A 19568-nucleotide genomic window follows, 5' to 3' on the forward strand; every position below is an offset into this window, starting at 1 on the left:
ATCTCGCGGTGCGGGTAGAACAGAGAGTGCGGGTGTATGTGTGCGCTGATAAATACGGGCAGTCGGTGTATGCTATGCGGGCCTTGATTTCACGTGTAGCAGCGACGCAGTCGCATATGAGGACAGCACCGTTGCTTTGCCACGGAGCTTCCCGCACCCGGACCAGAAAGGAAAAAAAATACAGCGACAAAACAAACGAAAAACGGAAACGGAGCTTTCTTTTTATTTCTCTTTTTTGTGCATTTGTCGCTAGGCTTACGATCGTAAAACCACATTGCGTGCACAGAAACTCCCCTTAGGACGTTTTCACTCACGCGTTAGTGTATTGGCGCTGAACTTTCGAAAAACCAGCCCTTTGTTCTTGCGGATCAGCTACTGTGAGCAACCTTAAAAACACAATTTTTTTTAAACCGTAGTCCTGGCTCCATACCGCTATGGCGTGGCCAAATGGAAAATCCCTGAGCTCGTAGCGGGGCTTCTCCTTAGTATCTGGTGTAGCGCCGCAAAATACGGTCGCGAGAAGAAACGACAGACGGGTCATTGCATGTGAATGCAGATGACAAAGAAGGAAGACTGATAAAAATAACGAACTGGGTGGGTTGACGTGCATTTATTGTCAGGAAAGGCGCGTTCAGGGACAATGACGACCGCAGAACACGGGACGAGCTCTCGGTCCCATGTTCTGCTGTCGTCTTTGGCTGTTCGCGCGTTTCTTAACAATGAAGGAAAACTCATGAATAGACGGTAACGTAGGGCTTATACAAAGCTTCAGCCTTATCAGGCTGACAGGTGACACCTTGGTCGACATCACGACTGTCGTATAGCCACCAAGATGGACAGCCCGGTTTGTACGTTACGCGCTGTGCAAGCTGATGCAATTTCAGACTCCCGCAGAATAAAAATGATGTATGCGTTTTCTTGTGCCACTAGCCGGATTTTTGAATTCTGAGGACAAAGAGCCAGTCGCGTCGTACTGAACAATTTTATAAAAAGCACTTCAGCCTCGATCGCGTGCGAAACACGTTCAATTTATCTTCGTTGTTGCGCGCATGACTGGTATACATGCAGTATGCGTGGTGTCATTTTGTGCAGCGAGCCAAAGCTCTACTCTCGTTTTGCGCGGGATTTCAGCAGCGATAAGCGAGAAATCAGGACCAACAGCAGGAGTCGTGATTCATGAGATTGAAACGCCCCAATATAAACGGAGGTAACGCAAGATTTCTCGACTGCTTGAAACGACGGTGGGGAACAAAGCCTCGAGGGCGGCGCTTATTTCGGACGCCTACAAAATAGCATATCTTTCTCGCCCCACAAGTTATATTGCGCAGAAAACTCTCGCAGAAAGTCAATCTCGCAGAAACCCACGACAGTTCTCGAAGAATACTGCTCACAGGACCATGCATGGACACGGAGGCGTTGAAACCTGACAGATGCGTGTAATGCACGAAGCGGCGCGCTGAGAACTTGTACTGCGGCAAGAAGAAAAACAAACACAGCGACCACGCTAACAAGAAGCATAAACAGCGCTTCTTTTTTTCTTTTTGCAGCTGTAGCGAGGTTTACGATCATAAAACCATAATGCGTGCACAGAAACTCCCCTTAGGGCGTTTTCACTCACGCGTTAGTGCAACCTTTCCTTTTTTCTTAAACTTGAGCGCTGAACTTTCAACGAGCCCTTTGTGCCTGCGGAGCAGTAAACTCCTAGCTGTGATCAAACTTAAAAGCACTTTTTTTTTTTTTTTTTCTTTTCGTAGTCCTGCCACCACCGTTATAGCGTGGCCAAATGGAAGATCCCTGAGCTGGTGGCGAGGCTTCTCCTTAGTATCTTGTATAGGGCAGCAAAACACGGACGCTGGTAAAAACGACAGACTCACACAAGCGCTTAGTGGTCATGCAGTCCTTAGTGGCCATGAGGTAGGGGAAATGACACGCATGCGCTGTGCCGGTTAATGGACCCTCGGCTGCGTCAAAGGTTAGAGAATATTTATGCTGAGAAAGAAAGAAAGAAAGAAAGGAGGAAGGAAAGAGAAAGTTCGCATTCACGCATAGTCTGCGAAAAAGTCATCTCCGAAGGGTAACCCACTCTGGAAGCACTTCGAGCGATGTCTCTACGGCGGAACTAAGCAAATCGTAAGGCCACCGGAAAAGTCGAACCCGAGCACTTGGCGTACTGCCAACGACCGGCTTCCGTTTAAGGCCGATAGCAGAACGATTGGCCAGTGAAAACTGTTTGGTTTGAGGCTTTATTCCTTCATTTCTCTTCCGCTGGGATTGTTCTCTTAAATTCAATTGTACTGCATATTTTCCTAAAAGCACGAGCCTATGAAGATGGGGTATGTATGACAGCTCTGGAAACAAATAACTCGTTCACTCGACACCTTCTTCTGAGACTACACGAGTGCTCTGGTAACAGCCATAACACAACACAAACAAGTTGCTACAAAGGAATATTGGCTTTTGCTCCGTTGGCAACAGGGTATACCACGACAAGCATTTGTCTGCGCTGTTTATTTCTTTTTTGTTCCTTGACTTAGTGAGCACAGTGTTTCGGAAAAAGACTGTCCGTTGTTACTAACGTTTGTTGTTTGATGGTACTTTTTTTACTTCCTTGCTTGCTTGCTTCTCAATGTCTTTATGCTCAACATGCAATTTTCTAAGTAGCCCTCCCAGCTGGCAAGAGCTTGCCTGCGAACTTCGCCGTCGGTCGCGTTTGAGCAAGAAACGGTGATGGTGGAACAGTAAATGTTAGTGTCGCGATCATTCGCGCAATCAGACAGAAATCCAATTATGAGATAATGATGAAAGCAAAGTACCCCCTCTACAGGAATGTGTAGACACACATAATTTTATGGCTTAACGGAGGGCTAGGCGATACCCAATCTTGCTTATAGCAATAGGCCACTGCACGTCCGTTTAAAAGTCGCCGAAAAGCGTCAGTATGATGCTGTTCGTTTTCAATGACTTACATAAAAATCATGCGTATGAACAGATGTCCTACATCTTTCAAATAAGAATGTAAAGAATACGTAGTAGCCATTTGGGCTTGCACTGTTAACGACACATAAAAGGACAGACTGATGGGATATATGGTATTGCAAGATGTCTTCCTGCCGTCTAGTGCGCCCCGCTTGCTTTATACACATCAATAAAGGCTACAGAATGTTTACGTATATCTTTGTAACACTCTTTCACTTGGTTTTTGCATATTTTATAGTCCTTTGTGAGGAAAAATGCTTGTACAACTCTCCATATTTCGTATCTCATTCAGTATATTAAGTTCAGGCAGACATCAAGGACATAACCGCGTTAAACACGATCAACAACTAAACCCCATTTGCACTACTAAGTTTAGTGATTATAAGTATAGTTTGTCCCAGCTAACGTTAGCCAAGCTGTTCAAAGAAAAAAAATTAAGAAGCATGATGCAAGATATGATTATAAGATCTACTGTGTTCGGCCGTCAGATAGGTCTTAAAATCTATCTTGCGCCCTGTTTTTCTTTTCTTTACCCCCCCCCCCCCCCCCACTTCTTTTTTTTTCTTTGACCAGCTTGACTAACGTTAAGTGGGATACCCTAGGTAGGCCTAAACAAACTGTTGCTGGCCATAGTTTATTGAGGGTTGGGTCAATATCTGGCTGTCACTTCCTTTCCAGGAGACTTACAGTTCTTCGTGCCGCATTAGGGCCGGCGTGCCCTGGTTGCTCTCGCAAGAGCAGCGAGAGAGGACAGATAAGGTCTGGCTTGCCCTTTTCTGTGAGTGGGCTCGAGGCAAAGAAGCGATGATTGCTCGCTAAGACACGGTCGTAGCACATGCGCCTTCGCGGAGCGGACAAAAGGAGAAAAATAAAGGAAGGAAGAGACGGGAAGGTACGTTTGAGATCTGGTGAAAGCCACGCGAAATTTTTGTGAAATTTATTCATTCCGTGTTGTAGCCGTGCTGATTCTTACTTGCGTTGACGGATTCGGAGAGATCCGGTGTAAGATATCGAGGAGAAGTACTCGAAGGACCGGGGGAAAAGAACATTGCTCTTTCTTTATCTCTGAGATAAAACTTACGTGGAGAATTGACTTTGGCGGAGTTCTCTGCTAGCTTTATTGAGATAAAGTGCTAGAAGAATATCGCCAGCGCTTCCCTCCTTAACGTACCTTCACAAAAGCGAAACGTTTGGTTCACCTTACAAATCGGAGATAACTCATTCGCGTACAGAGCATATCTAGTGGTGTATATCTTTTAAGTCATGGTAAATATCTAAGATAACAGCAACAGGTTATTCCTCAAATTTTATCAGCCTCGCCCAAGAGTATAAGATATACAATGCTGTGAGAAAATGCCTGAACGCCATGTTTTCGAAAACAGAATGCTGAAACCTATTCCTGACAAAGCCGTATTGCATTCCAGAATCAAGACATCAAGCGATGAAGAAAGACGTAAGACGAAAACGAGAAGCACGCAAGACACGTTCTCGTTTTCGTCTTACGTTGTATTCAGCGCTAGTTAGACAAGTCTTAATTCTGGAATACGTGCACAGCCCTACTGTCTTCTCCAACAGTGAATTAAAGAATAATAATTGAATGAAAGATCTAACATCTAATTATTACAACCTTTACAATCAAAAATCAGAAGAATGAAAGCTACAATTTTTAAAACCTGTCTCTGTAAAACTAACGAAAGTTATAGCACCAAGAAATGTAGCTGTGGTCAGCGAGCGGCCGAGAGAAGAAGCTTGGGCTGCTGTTATCGAACGAAGCGGGTAACATAATGCTCGAGCTATAGCGATAAGCGAGCAGTCAATTACCGAGTGTTCGGCCTTTTGCGTCATTAAGTGAAGTGCACGAGGTCTCGGCAATCCCATGGCATCTTAAAATATGCAAAGGTTGAATTTTCAGCACAAAGGTTTCCCACAAAGATAACAGTGTTATCCCAAGAGCAAAGTGGTTCGCTTTCCCAAGCAAAAAGAAAAGGCCTTTTTGCCACAGTTTTGTTGTCATTTCAATCTATTACCTTTAGTTATTTATTTTCTTCTGTATGTCTCTCAGACAGAAAGCGAAGTAGCCCTCTGCAAAAAAAAAAAAAAAAAAAAGAGAGAAAGAAAGACGCTCGTCTTACGCAATTCGCAAAACTTCAACAGCAATGACAGCTGCTTTAACCTGAACATTGGTCCCTTCGAGTTCACTAAATCTTCTTTGCTTGCGCTCGGCACAGGCAGAGCGATCGGTCATCGGAAGCGGCCAGAGTCGCGCTGTTGGTCGAGTACAAACGAGTGTATAGCGTTCACTTTCTCCCAAGCACGAGCGGTGCGCCTCACGAGACTATTAACCTAGGAATACATGCTTCGCATTCGACGCTCTAATGGGCGCGCACGACACCGGCGACGTTATGGCAACGCGTGCAGTGCGATTGAAGCAGCTGTCGTGCTTTATCGGTGGCGTGACGTGCTGACACTCAGTTGGACCGGGAATCGAATCCTTAGGAGAGGTGGCATGGTTTTTTTTTTTTCATTCTGAAGCCAATACCGGTCATCATCCTAGTGCCGCATGTTATTTCGAGCAATGTAAAATATTGTGCCGACGATTGCTGTAAAAGAAACAGAGAGAAATCAAGGAGAAGAAAGGCTGCGAGGTAAACTAGACGAGCATCCGGTTTGCTGCCCTACACTGGGGGTAATGGAAAGGGGAACAAAAAGTAGAAAAGAGGGAGAGTGAACACCGCATATGGACGCTGCACTGTGTGCAGTCAAGCGCCGTGACATCAAAACGAAGTCAAATAGCTGGAGATGCAAGTTGAAGTCAAAATTGCGCAAGAAAATATGGTCACATAGAAAAACATGTACTAGTCTCGTGTACGGGAAATCTTTCTAATACCTGACGCACTCAGAAACCATTAACCTAATTTAGAGAAAGAAGAGCCGCTCTCCAAATTGTCAGTATTTTCCTATGCTTCATTAAGTCATCGTTTTTTTTTTTTTTTTTTAAGAAGCATTCGTTCTTCTGTTTTTGTGTCTGGTCCTGAAGACTGAAGATTGATCCGCGGCTGATATCATCCTTCAACATATGAATAAGAACGGTTGATTTTACACCTCCTAATATATTTTTTTAGAGTGATAAGCTTTTCGGAACGATACTTCAATCACGAATAAAAGTCTTTTGCTCTAGTATTTTAAACATCCTCCAAGGAGTCGCGCTATAAATATTATCATATTTTTATTGCTGTGATATATATGAGAATATTAAGCCTATAGATAGGGAATTTGGTTATGTAGAAGGAAGCAAGATTCTTATTTAATTAATTTTTTACCTCAATTCCGCATAACATACGAACGGTGCAACGCTGAAGCAGGGAGGGAAATACAAAAGGAATGAAAGAAGCAGTCATACAGCTGCAATGGTAGTGCAATGCGAAAGCATTATTAAAACAGCAATGATGAAAGAGAGAAGAGCTTTAATGAATGGAAAGAGGAGTTGGTCGAAAGAGCGCGTCCCTGGCGTTCTACTAGGATAAGGGGAAATAGAGAGGAAGATCGTAGGTGACGATACAATATAAATGGGAACGGTATTAACGATATTTATTTAGAAACTGTGTCCCTAGTGTACGCATATTAAACGTGTGTTAAGCTGCTTTTTGTTGTGTTATAGACCTCAAGTGTCCTTACCTGTACTTGAGCGCCCGCTTTCATTAAAATTTTCATTTATTGCTCAGCGTCTGTGTTTTCTGCTCGGGGCAACTTTTTCTTTTCAATAAGGCTAATCCCGTGGGTTTTTCGTGAACTTCACTAATGCCTAACGAGCAAAGAGCAAGATGTATAACAGTGTTCCGTTCGATTTCTCATACAGAAAGAAAAGAGAGGGCATAATAGGCACGTAGTTAGGGCAAACTTTCGCCCGGTAATACATAATAATACGCATAACTGATCAAATACGCCAAAGCTGTTTTCATATCTGCCTACAGTATTGAATGTGTGATGGCAACACAGACCACATTGTGAGCCTTCAAACGCACAGGAATAATTTTAGTAATAAATACCTTGGATCATTTCTGTCAATCAACAGTTTTATATCTTAGCGTAGAACAAACACAAAGCACGTGCACGGCTCGTCAATTGCGTGTCTATGCAAATTAACCTATCTTTATTGAAACAAAGCTAGATATCTTATGAACTAAAAATAACTCTTAAGTGCGAGAAGGTATAGGCTTGGCAATAACAGTGACATACGCAGGACGTTATATAAAATGGAGTAAATATTTTACTGCGATGAAGTTTACCTGAACTTCCGTGGTGCGAATTTAGTGCAGAATCATCTCACATAGTTTAGCGCAACAGTGTCGTGACTACTTACGTTCACGGAACATAAGGTGTAGTCGACGACATACATGGCCACGACGAAGCCGTCGACTTTCTGAAAGAGAGGGAAGTTGTTAAAACTGGTCTACGCAAGATTTGCGGCCCGAAAGCACTTCACTGCTGCTAGAAAACATTTCAGCCAGAAGACTCAATAAAGTTTCGTACGTGGCGTGACACGAAGATACTCCTGCGAAATTTGAACTTTGAACCTAACTTGCCTTGGTGGACAGCAACCAGGGCACAAAGAAAACTTTCAATAAAACGTACACGTAGGACTTGTCGGCTATAGTTAATACGAGTCAACAAAAAAAAATTTGACCGTTTTCTTGGAAGAAATGGCATACACACAAAAGAAAGGCGAGACATAAGACTGGAAAGAAGAGATTTGTCCCGTCGTCTTATGGTATGCGTCGTCTTTTTTTGTGTGGGTGTGTCATTTCTTCCAAGAAAACGTTCCAGATTTTTTTTACCCGTATTATCTACAACCAACAAATTTTTCTTGTATGTTTTCTTGAAGGTTTTCTTTGTGCACTCGTTGCTGCCCACCAAGGCAAGTTAGGTTTAAAGACGACGAGACACCTCCCTTCTTTCCAGTCCTATGTCCTACGCGCCCTTTGTTCCAAGAAAACGTGGCAATTTTTTTTTTTTTTGCGAACATAGAGGGTAAGGAGGAATAGCTGAAACGAGCAAAGCAACTAGCGGAGGAGCTTACGAGATCAGCGATGAAGTAGAGCGAGAGAACGATGTCGAGAAGAGTCGTCATGGAAACGATTGCCAGCCACGGGATCAACAGCAGCCGGTTGTCCTGCATGAGAGACAGTGGTGTAAACGCGAAAATCAACCGCAGGTAGCAGAGAGAGATTTTCGAGAATCAAGAAACGTCTCCATGGTGCTTGCAAGTGTCTTAAAAAAGGAAAGAACAAAACAACTTTGCAACAGAAACCCGAAATCAGAATTGGATGAGAGAGATATAGAGGCTAGATAAATTAAGCAGATCCCAAGCGCTGCGGGAATTACTGTTACGCGACAGCAACACACGAATAAAATTAACAAGTGATTTCACTATTGCAATGACTTGCTGGCACGCAGACGACGGAAGCTCGCAGTGGACTACGACAACTGGAGGCCCTCCATCCAGTACATGCAAACCTCCAGTATAGCAAGAGCAATGGCTCGCTCGGCACCACCTTTTCAAAAAGAGGTCAAACAGGCTTCAATTGATCAGTGGAATTCCTGCGGTATGAAGTCCCGCTTGGCTGAGACACTGCACAGCCAGCCACCGCCAAGAGCAAGAAATACTTGGACCGTGGACACAACGGGCGTGTGCGCTAAAAGCAGCCAGAGCGCCAGTTCTCTTCCCGCTGTCTACGGGCCTCCGAGGTAGACGGCAATAATGCCGTGCGCCGATTCAGCATCGCGCGTCAATTCCCATTTATGTACTAGTCTTTCTCCCTTCCTATCTTTTTTTAAGTTTCCTTTCCCTGCAGGGTAGCAAACAGTGATTTTGCTTGTTTATCACCCCGCCTTTCCTTTCACTTTCTCTCTCACTCACTGTTATGCGAAGCATTTTGCAGCTAGCTGGCTAGCCATCACCGGTTAGAGTCGCACATATAGTTACGAGGTCGACCAACGCGTTTGTCTAAGGCGAGCAGTTGTGTTTGTCCCGCGTGGTCACGTGAGCGCGTGTGTGACAACAGCAGCACGATGACGACGACGACGCTGTCGTCGATCGTAAAAGATAGCGACGGAATGATCCTTACTACGGCCGGTCGACGAGAGTTTACGACGTGCCGATTGTTGGGTCATACGTAGGTATAGCCAATGAGCGTAAGCAAGGGGAACACGGATTGTGACGTCATCGGCGCCAAAGTGTTGTACAATCTTATGAACCTATGTCTAGTCATGTGGTTTATGTTGTAACGATGATGGGCACATGTACTCAATTCCAAATAACTTTTGGAATAAATGTGCACCTAGAGCCACAAAGTAAAAAAAAAAAAGCGATAACCTGCGTTCTCGGAAGATGGCGACACACCAAAGAGCTCCTGCTTTCATACATTTAGTCATGCCCTTAAGCAGTTTTATATGTATAACCAAGCTTACGTCATTCATTACACTACATTTGCCATTTGTTTGTATTGACAGTTTTTTTTTTTATGCACTATAGGCTTGCATACAGACAATTTGTTCTCGTTCATTTTATTTTTCTATGTTGTACTATCGCGATTTTGTTTGTTTCTTTGAGTTAGCTTCCTCTTCTTTAATATATCTCTCTATTGTTATTATTAACCGAGGGTTCCATTGCAGTCTGACTTTGGGACCCTCGTCTGTATATGGTCTCTTACCAATTCACTGTATTAAAAAAATTGAAGAAACGTTAAACCCTGTTCGACCCGGGCCGATCACGAAGGCATTGTAACATGTCGCACAGCTTCTATGTAGCGTTCGCTCCTACGAGGAAAGAGGGAATGGGGGTCGATGCTGGAGGCGGTGAAGTCACGACGTTCCAAATAACTTTTGGAATGAATGTGCATATTAAGCCACAAAGTAAAAAAGGGATAACCTGCGTTCTCAGAAGATGGTGACACACCAAAGAGCTCTGATATTTACATTATGAAAACACTGTTCATGAGATGGTTTGATCTGCGTGATCCATACTCTTATTGTGCCGTTATTTTTCTTCTTTTTCTTTTCTGGCGCATGCGCTTTTCGTAAAAGATGCACTGCATGTAACCTGGCATAATGGCTCAGCTCATGTAGCAATTTTAATCCCTGTGACTCCTGCTTGTTACTTTCATTTGGGGAAAGTACGGAGTAGGCGGGAGATGGGAAAGTACGGAGTAGGCGGGAGATGGAAATTAAAGACGATGAGCAAAACCAGAACACGTTAAAAGCAGGAGCCAAGGTTACGACAAGTAGCCTTGAAAAATACAAGACCACTTGTCGAAACGTCGGCTCGTGCTATTACTCTGTTCTCATTTTGCTCATGCTTTTCATTTGCGCGACACATACTTTACGGTGAGAGCGCACGCATAGTTACATAAAGAAGTTTGAAATACGTTGTCAAAATTGTTCCAATAACCAAACCAAAGGCGCAAATCAGGAAGTTAGCAGTGAAAGAAACTTTTTCGTTGTCCCAGTTCACATGAGATTTGTCAGGCTTAAAAATCACATCATATTGCATCAAAGGTACGGCTGCTTTGATAATGCCGCCGTTTTAACCGGCAAAAATAACTGATAATCTGAGATTAGTGGTGCCGCTCCCTAAGCTCTCCTCTGTTTCTGCGGGCGTGAAACGAAAGAAAACAAACCTAAAAGCTGGGTAGCTAGCCTTCTAATTCTTTATTTGTTGCTCTATAATCGCTTAACATGGAATTTTTTTCCAGGCTAGTCGGTGTGACACTATGATCATAACTGCAGGCTTAGTTTGACATCATCACCCGGAGGTGCTGTTTTATCGTTTGTATCCACTTGTTAGAGGACTTTTATTGCGACAGCAATTAAGTGGATAATCCAACCGAATATTTGCCGTCATCGTAGCCGCCGGAATCACCGTGAGGTTCCATATATATATTTAGATATATGTATGCTATATGCCACGCCAGGCTATATGGCATGCGGTATATGCGGGTTGTATTGCCACACCATTATATCGCTAATGTTGCTCACACCAGGTCTTACGTTCATGACAAAATTGTACCTCAGAATTTTGGGAATGGCGGCCCACAAACAAATCTCACGGAACAATACACCGACAGCGCAGGCTGTTTATCTTAAATCTTCTGAGACTTAAATATTAAAAGTGCTAAATCATAACAGAGCTCGAACCTGAAAATGATGCAACTTTAATTGCGCGGCTTTTCACTGCGTGCAGGATCGGCCTAGGAAAAAGATTTGACAAATACCGGATAGGGAAAAGTGGTGGTAAAGTCGTTAACAAAACGATATTGGCTTTATTAATACAAATAAATGAAATTGTCCGACGGCAGGTTTCAAACAGAGGACCCATAGCACAACAGCTCGTTGTTACTTTGCTTACGTTTACTTCAATTCATACTGCCACTACATATACGAGTCTTAAACTTCGTGCATTATTCTAACATGTTGCTATCGCATTCAATGATTCGCCCTGATGGTGAAACTGTGATAATCTTTCTATCACTTTACAAAGGAGGAATAAACATATGTTCATCTTGATCATATTGAACCTCTTTTGAGCATGATCTGAGCAAGTTAGTAGAACACTGGTATCGCTTCCTCTTCGCCATAATCGCTCAAAATACACACAGTGCGATATCCCTCCTAACGTGCGGATTACATAAGCACGTGACAGATCGATTCATAAGTTAGCGTACGTTCATGAGTGTCTGCATGAGTGTTTACATGCATGAGTGTCTGGGCTGTCAAATGGGAACGTCGGAATAGGCTGTTGTTTCAGAGCTGTTTTAAATTGCAACAATTGTCCCGTTCTCATTTTATAAGCGAAAGGCTAAATGCGAGCGCGCAGAAATCGACTGAAATGGTCAAGTTTTTCAGTTATACTTTAGTAACAGACCATAACTATGAAGTAGGCAAGAACGATTCTTTTGATGTACGATAGTGGTACTTAGTGTATGGATCTGCGTTCGACGTGACATCATTTGTTTATTATTTCACTTAAAACGCACCTATATCGCATATTACGCAGTAGAAAAAGAAGTGAAGAGCCACATGCATGCACATTTTTCGCGAATGAAAAAACCGCGAAGGCGTGTGAAAATAAAAGTGGTGCGATTTCTTTCGTGTGCGAAATGCAAGTATTCGCTTACGGAGGAAGCAATGGCATGAAAGCGTGAAAAAAAAATTAACGAAAGGAGATTTCCTCTTTGAGCGCTTACAAAAACATTCCGATCACACATGCGGCGTTTACAATGTCCTTTTGCACGCGCTGTAACGGGAAAATGCAATTCAAGGCTGTTAGAAATAGTATGAACCGACAGATCAGGAACTACCACGCCGATCCATATTACCAGTTAGATTATCGATTCCGCAGAATTCACACATTATTGTTGCCGTAGCTGCCGGTCACTCGACTTATCGTGGCTACTTCGTCGAAAAACATCGCGCAGCGCCACTGGTGTTTGGGAATGTGACTTGATGCAGCATGCGCATTCCGTGCTATATTACGGGAGAGAGAGAGAGAGAGAGAGAGAAGGGAAGACGGAAAGGCAGGGAGGTTAACCAGACTGAGTCCAGTTTGCTACCCTACATGTGGGGAGGGGAATGGGGAGTGAAAGAGAGAGAGAGAACTTAAGTGTAGGATGTCTATAGTCGGGCACTCAAGTATGTTGCCCTCAGGTAGCGAAAAAGCGCGCGAACTGCTTTCTGGGCTAATGAATTGTGAGGCCAGGCTCCCAAGATCTTTGCTTCCGTAAATGGCCTGTCATCCAGTCTATTTAAGGCACACTGGAGAGTCTCACGTTGATTATCGAAGCGAGAACAGTGGCACAGGAGGTGATTGATGGTCTCTTCACACTTGCACTTAGCGCACATTGGAATATTCGTATTGGAATATTGGAATATTCGTATTGGAATATTACGGGAGTGTTCCGTGTAGCGCGCCGCCTGTGCCTTACGATTCTCATTGCTTCTTTCATCAAGACTAGCCGCTTCCGTTGCCTGCACGGAGAAGAAGCCGTGGCACTTAACGACTGTAAAGTAATAAATATGCGTGGGAGAGTAGTACAGGTCTGCAGTGCGCATAATTTCCGAAGAGAGCAAGACAAAACTTTAACGATAAACGAAGATAAGTCCACCTGAAGTATGCTTTTCTAGCCAGCTTTTCTGCACTGGGGGAAGAAGGAAAAGAGAGAGGAAAGTGATTGGTAACGAGGAGAGGGAAAAGGGAAAGCCTAGAGTACGTACTCAATATAAAGCAAAGTAAGTACTAGGTGGTCCCAAAATTAGATATATTATATATCTAGTTTTATTGGGTCACGCCAATGACCCAATATAACGTCCGCTGACAATGCACCATAGAGCTGGAAGTGAAAGTCATGCGATGATTTTTATTTCACTTTCGCTCAAAGTGAGGAACCCGATACAGACGTGTACACAGCGGTTAGTTTCTGACTGCATACCGAAGAAATTAGGAAAGCCACGATCTGATTATGAGGCACGCCGAAATGGGGACTCCGGAATAATTTAGTCCACCTGGGGTTCTTTAACGTGCACCTAAATCTCAGTACACGGGTGTTTTCGCATTTCGTCCCCATCGAAATGCGGCCGCCGTGGCCAGGATTCAAATCCCGCGACCTCGTGCTTAGCAGCCCAAGAGCACAGCCACTAAGCAACCACGGCGGATCTGGCCTGCATAAGTTTGCTCGCGGAGGGACGTAGTGTACACCGTGTTCGTTAAGTTCATAATATATGTATTGTCCTATATATAGATTGTGCAGTGTGCAGTATGTGTGGAGCGGATATGTTTAGCGTGTTTTAATGCGAATCATTATATAGGAAGCGCTCAACAAAGTCACGAAGGGTCATTTTGAATTTTTCTGTTCACCTTAAAAAAATCAATTTTCCTTTTACAAGTCCCGCAAAATAATGCTACAATATCAAACTAGACCTAGGAATGCCTGTAATTTCCAAAAAAATCATGAGGGTATATGCAGTGGTTAATTAATAAAATATAAAATTACACTTAATTCTTTGGTCTTGTGAAGTGTGTGAAGTGATAAGCTACCTTGGAAGTTTGAATATAGCCAATCTGTATTATCTCTGTAGTAAGGCTTCATTTAAGGTGAGTAACGTGACCATACGATAATTTGGAGGTCTTGGGTGTTCTATAGGCACGAAGGCCACATCACCCAAAACTAAGACGCAACTAAGCTCCTCCAAAGCAAGCGCTCATTGGTCCAATGATGGGACACAGGACGCCGCCCGCACCTCTCCACAGCTGCTCCTGCTCTCAGGCTGCAAAGATTCCTCAACTAAGGAGTATGAGCCTTGCTTCTACGTCACACGTCAGAACAGCCAGGGATATACGCAGCGCTGCACTAAACTAACGGGAGAAGCAAGAACGTTTAGCACGCAAGCGCGCATGTAAGGAGCCACTACATAATGCTTCGCATCCCGATAGTTCCCCTTAAAGGAGTTTAGGCCATATTCTTCTTTCTCTACCCTATTCTTTGACCTCTCGTGCACAGCTTTCCCTAGAAGCTTCAAGGTCTTGAAGTAGCCACGCCGCCATTCAAACCGGCACACTGGAGATTCCTAAATACTTCTTTCTCTCCCTACATCGAATCCACGTCAGAGCATAACGTGAAAGCGCTGCTTTGTGTTTTGCTTTCTGGTTCCATACAGGGGTACCAAAACTACACGTGCAGCATTCTCACGAAGGCTCGCTCAAATCACGGCGGTGACGTGGAGACACCCTTGAGTCCTCGGGAGAGAGCAGTGTTTAAGCAGTTCTTCGTCCGCTGAACAGTGTGACTGCAAGCATTACTTATTTCGGTAAAAATGTCAGGCTTAGTAACATATGATGGGAAGCGCCGTCGGTACCCGTGGAAGATAAAATATAATGAGGGGATTAGACGGAAGTTCGCAGTTTGATGAGCGTATGATGAGCTTGAGCGCGATCGTGACAGGACAGGGTTCACTGTATAGCTTTGGAAGAGGCCTTTGTCCTGCGTAATTGGGGTACGATGCACATGATCACGGCAATGAAAGTAGCAGGTTCCTTGGCCGCTTTCTCCGCTATTAACTTTCATCGCGCGTCACATCATTATATCCAATTTTCATAGGTAAAGCTAAAGAAATGGCAATATTCCTGCTCAGGGATTATGTGGTGTTTGTGAAACTGGTACCAGAAAACGAACTTCATCTCAATCACAGCGGCGAAATTCAGGCTCTTGTGGAAGTCAGAACTTACTAAATATAAGCCCAGCAGGAGAACGCCAGAGAAGATGACGCACAATCCGGAGAAGGACAGAAGTAGGAGGATCAGCGTGAACCCAACTGCGCAGAAGAGATCAGTAAACTAAATTTGATTTCATTTTCATCGTGCTTCGTGAACAAGAAAACACATGCGCGTCATATCCACAAAGCTCGGCTTGCTTCACAGTAGTTGTTGACTGGTCGAATTTTAAGTAGGATAAATTAAACGAATTTGGACATAGATATGTTTTTCTTTCTTGTTTTTCAATTCTAAATTATTTAGGATATATTGCCGCCTTTAACTGGCGCCGGCTACTCCTTTTTTTTCACACAGTGATATCAAAAGTAAATTGCTTCAACGCACTAAAGCTAAATGTGAACACCGAATCACAGAAACACAAAGTCCAGTCACATAAGTACACTAAAATCGGGACACGTAGGAAAACACGGATTAGATTCACACGAAAAACTGCACTGTATAGGACATACATTGGACAGGTTTTAAAATTTTCATGCCGTGGCAGCAGCCGGCACATCCGGCACATTCGAAGTATCGAATCACGCACAAAACTGTAGTGCCTGAGCTAAGTGAGCTTTTCTTCAGCTCTTCTGTAGCGCTGTCACTACACAGATAGAAATCAACCTCTTGCGACAAAAAGTTTTGCTTCAGACACAGTGGACCCTCAGGGACTCTTCTGTCTTGGTTATTTAGTCGTACTAACGCGACAAAAAAAAATGAAGAAAAAGAATTGACAAATGTGGTATGCACTGCAACTCGCAAAACACGTTACTCCCGTGTCCCCGGCACATCGTCTTTTCAGCACACAGCATTTCGATGCTGGCGTTGCTGGCCGTCGACCAACGGTACATGGCGCTTCGGTTGCAACGCGCGTCTTCATCAGCGTCCACCGCTGCATAACGATGCGCACCACGCGTGCAAAGTCCACATCGCACGTGGATTAGCTCGCACGTGCGAGCCAATCTTCAAGAGCGCTGATAGTCGTGCACTGAGGGAGCCATACGCTGCCGCTACACTTCGCACGGAAATATGCACTGCACGCCGAACACGAGTCTCACGCCGTGCAATGCACGACGTGAGACTTGTGAACCGACGCTAAACGGCTAGTGACCTAGCTCTAGGCTTAATTGCAGGCCCTTTACATGCCGATTGCGTATCATTAGCCACTCACGATCGCAGGAAGCGATCGTTAGACAAGTGGAGACTTGAATTATGAGTTGAATATTACTCGCCTAAATATATAATATATTCTTAGATATTGATGTACTTAATTACCGAAATTTCTAACTTTATATAGCAATTGCTACATAAAATTGAAATTTCACTGAAAGGCATTGATGCTTTTCAAATGCGATATGTCGAGCCCATCATCATTATCAAGGTCGATTTGTTTTTCGGAGCCATCTTAATTGTTTAGTTATCTACTTTTCACTGAATTGCGTATTCTACAAAGCTTGATTTAATTGCTTCAATTCATGCAGGAAGGTCAAGGAAGAGAAAGAGAGATCCGTGCCATCTTTGGAAGCAGCGTGGCAGTGAAGGTCCTTTTTTGTTCGAGCAGACTGATTTCGTACATATAAAAGTTGAAGTTTTGAGTGGGAAAAATATTTTATGCATTCACGTGCGAACAAAAGCAAAATACGAAGCAACGAAGACAAAAGCAATGTAGGTGCTGTTACACTCGTACGTTGTTGTTTTTTCGTGCCAGGTGGCAAGCATTGAGCCGGTGATACGTAATTGTTCAGCACATGTGTTGATAGCGGCTCATCGCAGGGATGCTGCTGGTTCTCTCTCTTTTTCTTTTATTGCGGCTTTTAATAACACATGTATTAAGCTCACGTGATTTCAGTAAAGCGTCAGCTGCGAGTCAGCGCTCGTCCGTGTTAAGTTTGAGCTGTTTCTCACAGCGAACATAAATCAACTTGCTCAAATTTCAGTCTTGTTAGCAGTAAAGTTTTATGAGAAAGATTACTGCTGGCTACTGCCTGTATTCCAGCCGGAGATACACACAACGCAGAACGGCTTAAAGGCCAACAGAAACTAAAATACCCTTTGGCTAAACTGCTTAGAAAGGAGTAGTGTATACTATTGAAACAATCTTGGCAAGGCGTCACGGCTGGTAGTTGCATAATTTTCTTATTAACATCCTTTAAATAACAACAACGCATATACCATGTGGTTAGCGGATGTAACGCAAATCCCAGCACGTCATCTCAGAGATCCTCGGTGCGCCGCGGGTGCCGCGGAATCTCGGAGGTCATGCCTAGTAGCCACGCTGGTTTCCCGCATTCCGTTTCAGAAACGGTTGTCTTAGTGGCCACGCTGATCCTTCATATATATTTCCTTTATGCTGCATAGGTCCGAGGGAAACAGCAGGCGAAGTGCGCGTCATCTTAGTCACTGCAGCAAACTACCAGCTACAGTACTGGCAGGAAAATTTGGAAACACTTAATAGAATTAATGTGTTCAATATTTCTCAGAACTCATCAGCAAATATAACAGGAAATTCCCGATAACAAGGGAAACACGTGCGTTACATGGTATATCATTATGAACAAGAAGCTTGCTGTCATTAGACGATATTATCATGCATAACTTATACGTAGAAAACTTCAGTGTTCTCAAGAATTGTAAAATCTGCCCTGGTTTACTACTTATCTGCCCCCTTATGCGAAAAAAGTAAGAGCACTCAGAGAACAACACTGAAGAAAGGGACTTAACAACGGAGTAGGAAGTCAAGCGCGGGAAATCATGTTGACTCACCCGGTGAGTGAAGCGCCGAGTTGACGTGGCATATTCCAGTTACAATAAGCATCGTGTAGAAAATCTGTAAAGATGCGTGCAGCATTATTAGGAGCATTAGGTTCTGTACAGCGGTCATTAACACTTTGAGACAACTAACACTCTTTTTATGACGCCAACGCAAACATATAGAAACAGTTAAGAGACAGTACAAGAGAAGTACAAGAGAAAGAACAGTACAAGAGACAGTACAAGAGAAAGAACAAGCACAAGTAATAATATTACAGCTGAGACACAGCACAATTTGTAAATGAGCGAGAAGAATGCTTGAATCATTGGATTTATCAAGAAGAACGGCCGACAAGCGTTGGAAAAGAGAGTTGCTGTAAGAGCCAGGCAAAAAGAAAGCTCGAACTATGGTAAACTGGCGAATCTACGAGATTCCTGATTATGGCTGTCAAAAGCTATGCTTTCAGCATTAGATGTTACATGTGTGATTAGAGGACGATGGGTATAATTTGACGTACGTTGATGAAAATAAGTCGCTGTCCGACGCATGGGTTACAATAAAGAATTGCGGGATAGAAACTAAAGAAGAAAGAATAAAAAAATGCAACATATCCAAAGAGTTGGAGCGTATATGCAGCGGAGCTTTGTGTGAGTGCAAGAAGAGCCGGAACGCGAGTTTGTATATCGTCACGCGCTAAGGCAAGAGTGAGCAGCAGTGTCAGCAGCCAGGCACGAAAATGTCAGACACAGAAAGGACGGTTCTCCAGCTGGCGCGAGATCTTTGACTTCGTCGTCTTCAATCGCCGTTCGTGCTGGGCACGCAACGCTGGCTCAAAACACCAGGTGACAATATATTGAATGTCTGCATAAAGTGACACGGAATGTTTTATTCAGGCATTTTAGAGAGGCTAATGCAATGTCGCCGCTGCTGCCGCGGATGCGCGAAGGCGAGCTTCCTGTTGTTTTTTTCTTTTCCCCGGACGATCAGCGTTGCCGCTGGCGCGGTGATGATAATGACGGTTTATTAGCACCCCCTTTGAAACAGGGCGGTGACAAATAGTCACCTAGACTGCTTGAGTCACTCAGGTATGCTATACATGCTTTTCATGCTAGCTTATTTACATACATCTTCTTAACCTTTTTTTTATCTTCTTCAAAACTTCTTGTACTGCTACCTACACTTGTAACGTATCAGGTGGTATCAATCTCTTCCCTGCTTTTTTCCCACCACTACTCTAAACGTCTCTTGATTATCTCGACTGCTGACCGGTTGATGCCCTTCGGTCCACTTTAAATCCAAACGCGCATCTGGAAGGTGTACGCTAGTTACGGGTCTCACTGGGTGAATCCCTTCGCATTTCATGACGATGGGCTGAGTAGTCCCCGGATTCTTCTGCAGCATACAGATGCACCATCCAGTTGCGAATATTTGCTCCGGTATGTTTTTGTCATTAGGCAACCAGCTCGAGACTCAGCTACCAAGGCACTTGCAGCAGATGATGATGATGATGATGATGTATGTATGTATGTATGTATGTAT

The 19568-nt window shown here is 43.8% G+C and overlaps 1 protein-coding gene across 2 annotated transcripts in view; it reads right to left on the reverse strand.

The window, feature by feature from the left end:
• Positions 1-19568, reverse strand: part of LOC126536847 (uncharacterized) — an 87441-nt gene that overhangs the window by 20701 nt on the left and 47172 nt on the right. For both annotated transcript variants that reach the window (XM_055073557.2, XM_055073556.2), the window contains 4 exons: positions 18041-18104; positions 15254-15339; positions 8054-8146; positions 7337-7396 (listed from right to left, as the gene is read on the reverse strand). In XM_055073557.2, coding sequence (XP_054929532.1) covers positions 7337-7396; positions 8054-8146; positions 15254-15339; positions 18041-18104 — 303 coding nt within the window. The remainder of the gene's footprint in view (positions 1-7336; positions 7397-8053; positions 8147-15253; positions 15340-18040; positions 18105-19568) is intronic.

This window comes from Dermacentor andersoni, chromosome 4 (assembly GCF_023375885.2).
Source record: "Dermacentor andersoni chromosome 4, qqDerAnde1_hic_scaffold, whole genome shotgun sequence".
Taxonomy (NCBI): domain Eukaryota; kingdom Metazoa; phylum Arthropoda; class Arachnida; order Ixodida; family Ixodidae; genus Dermacentor; species Dermacentor andersoni.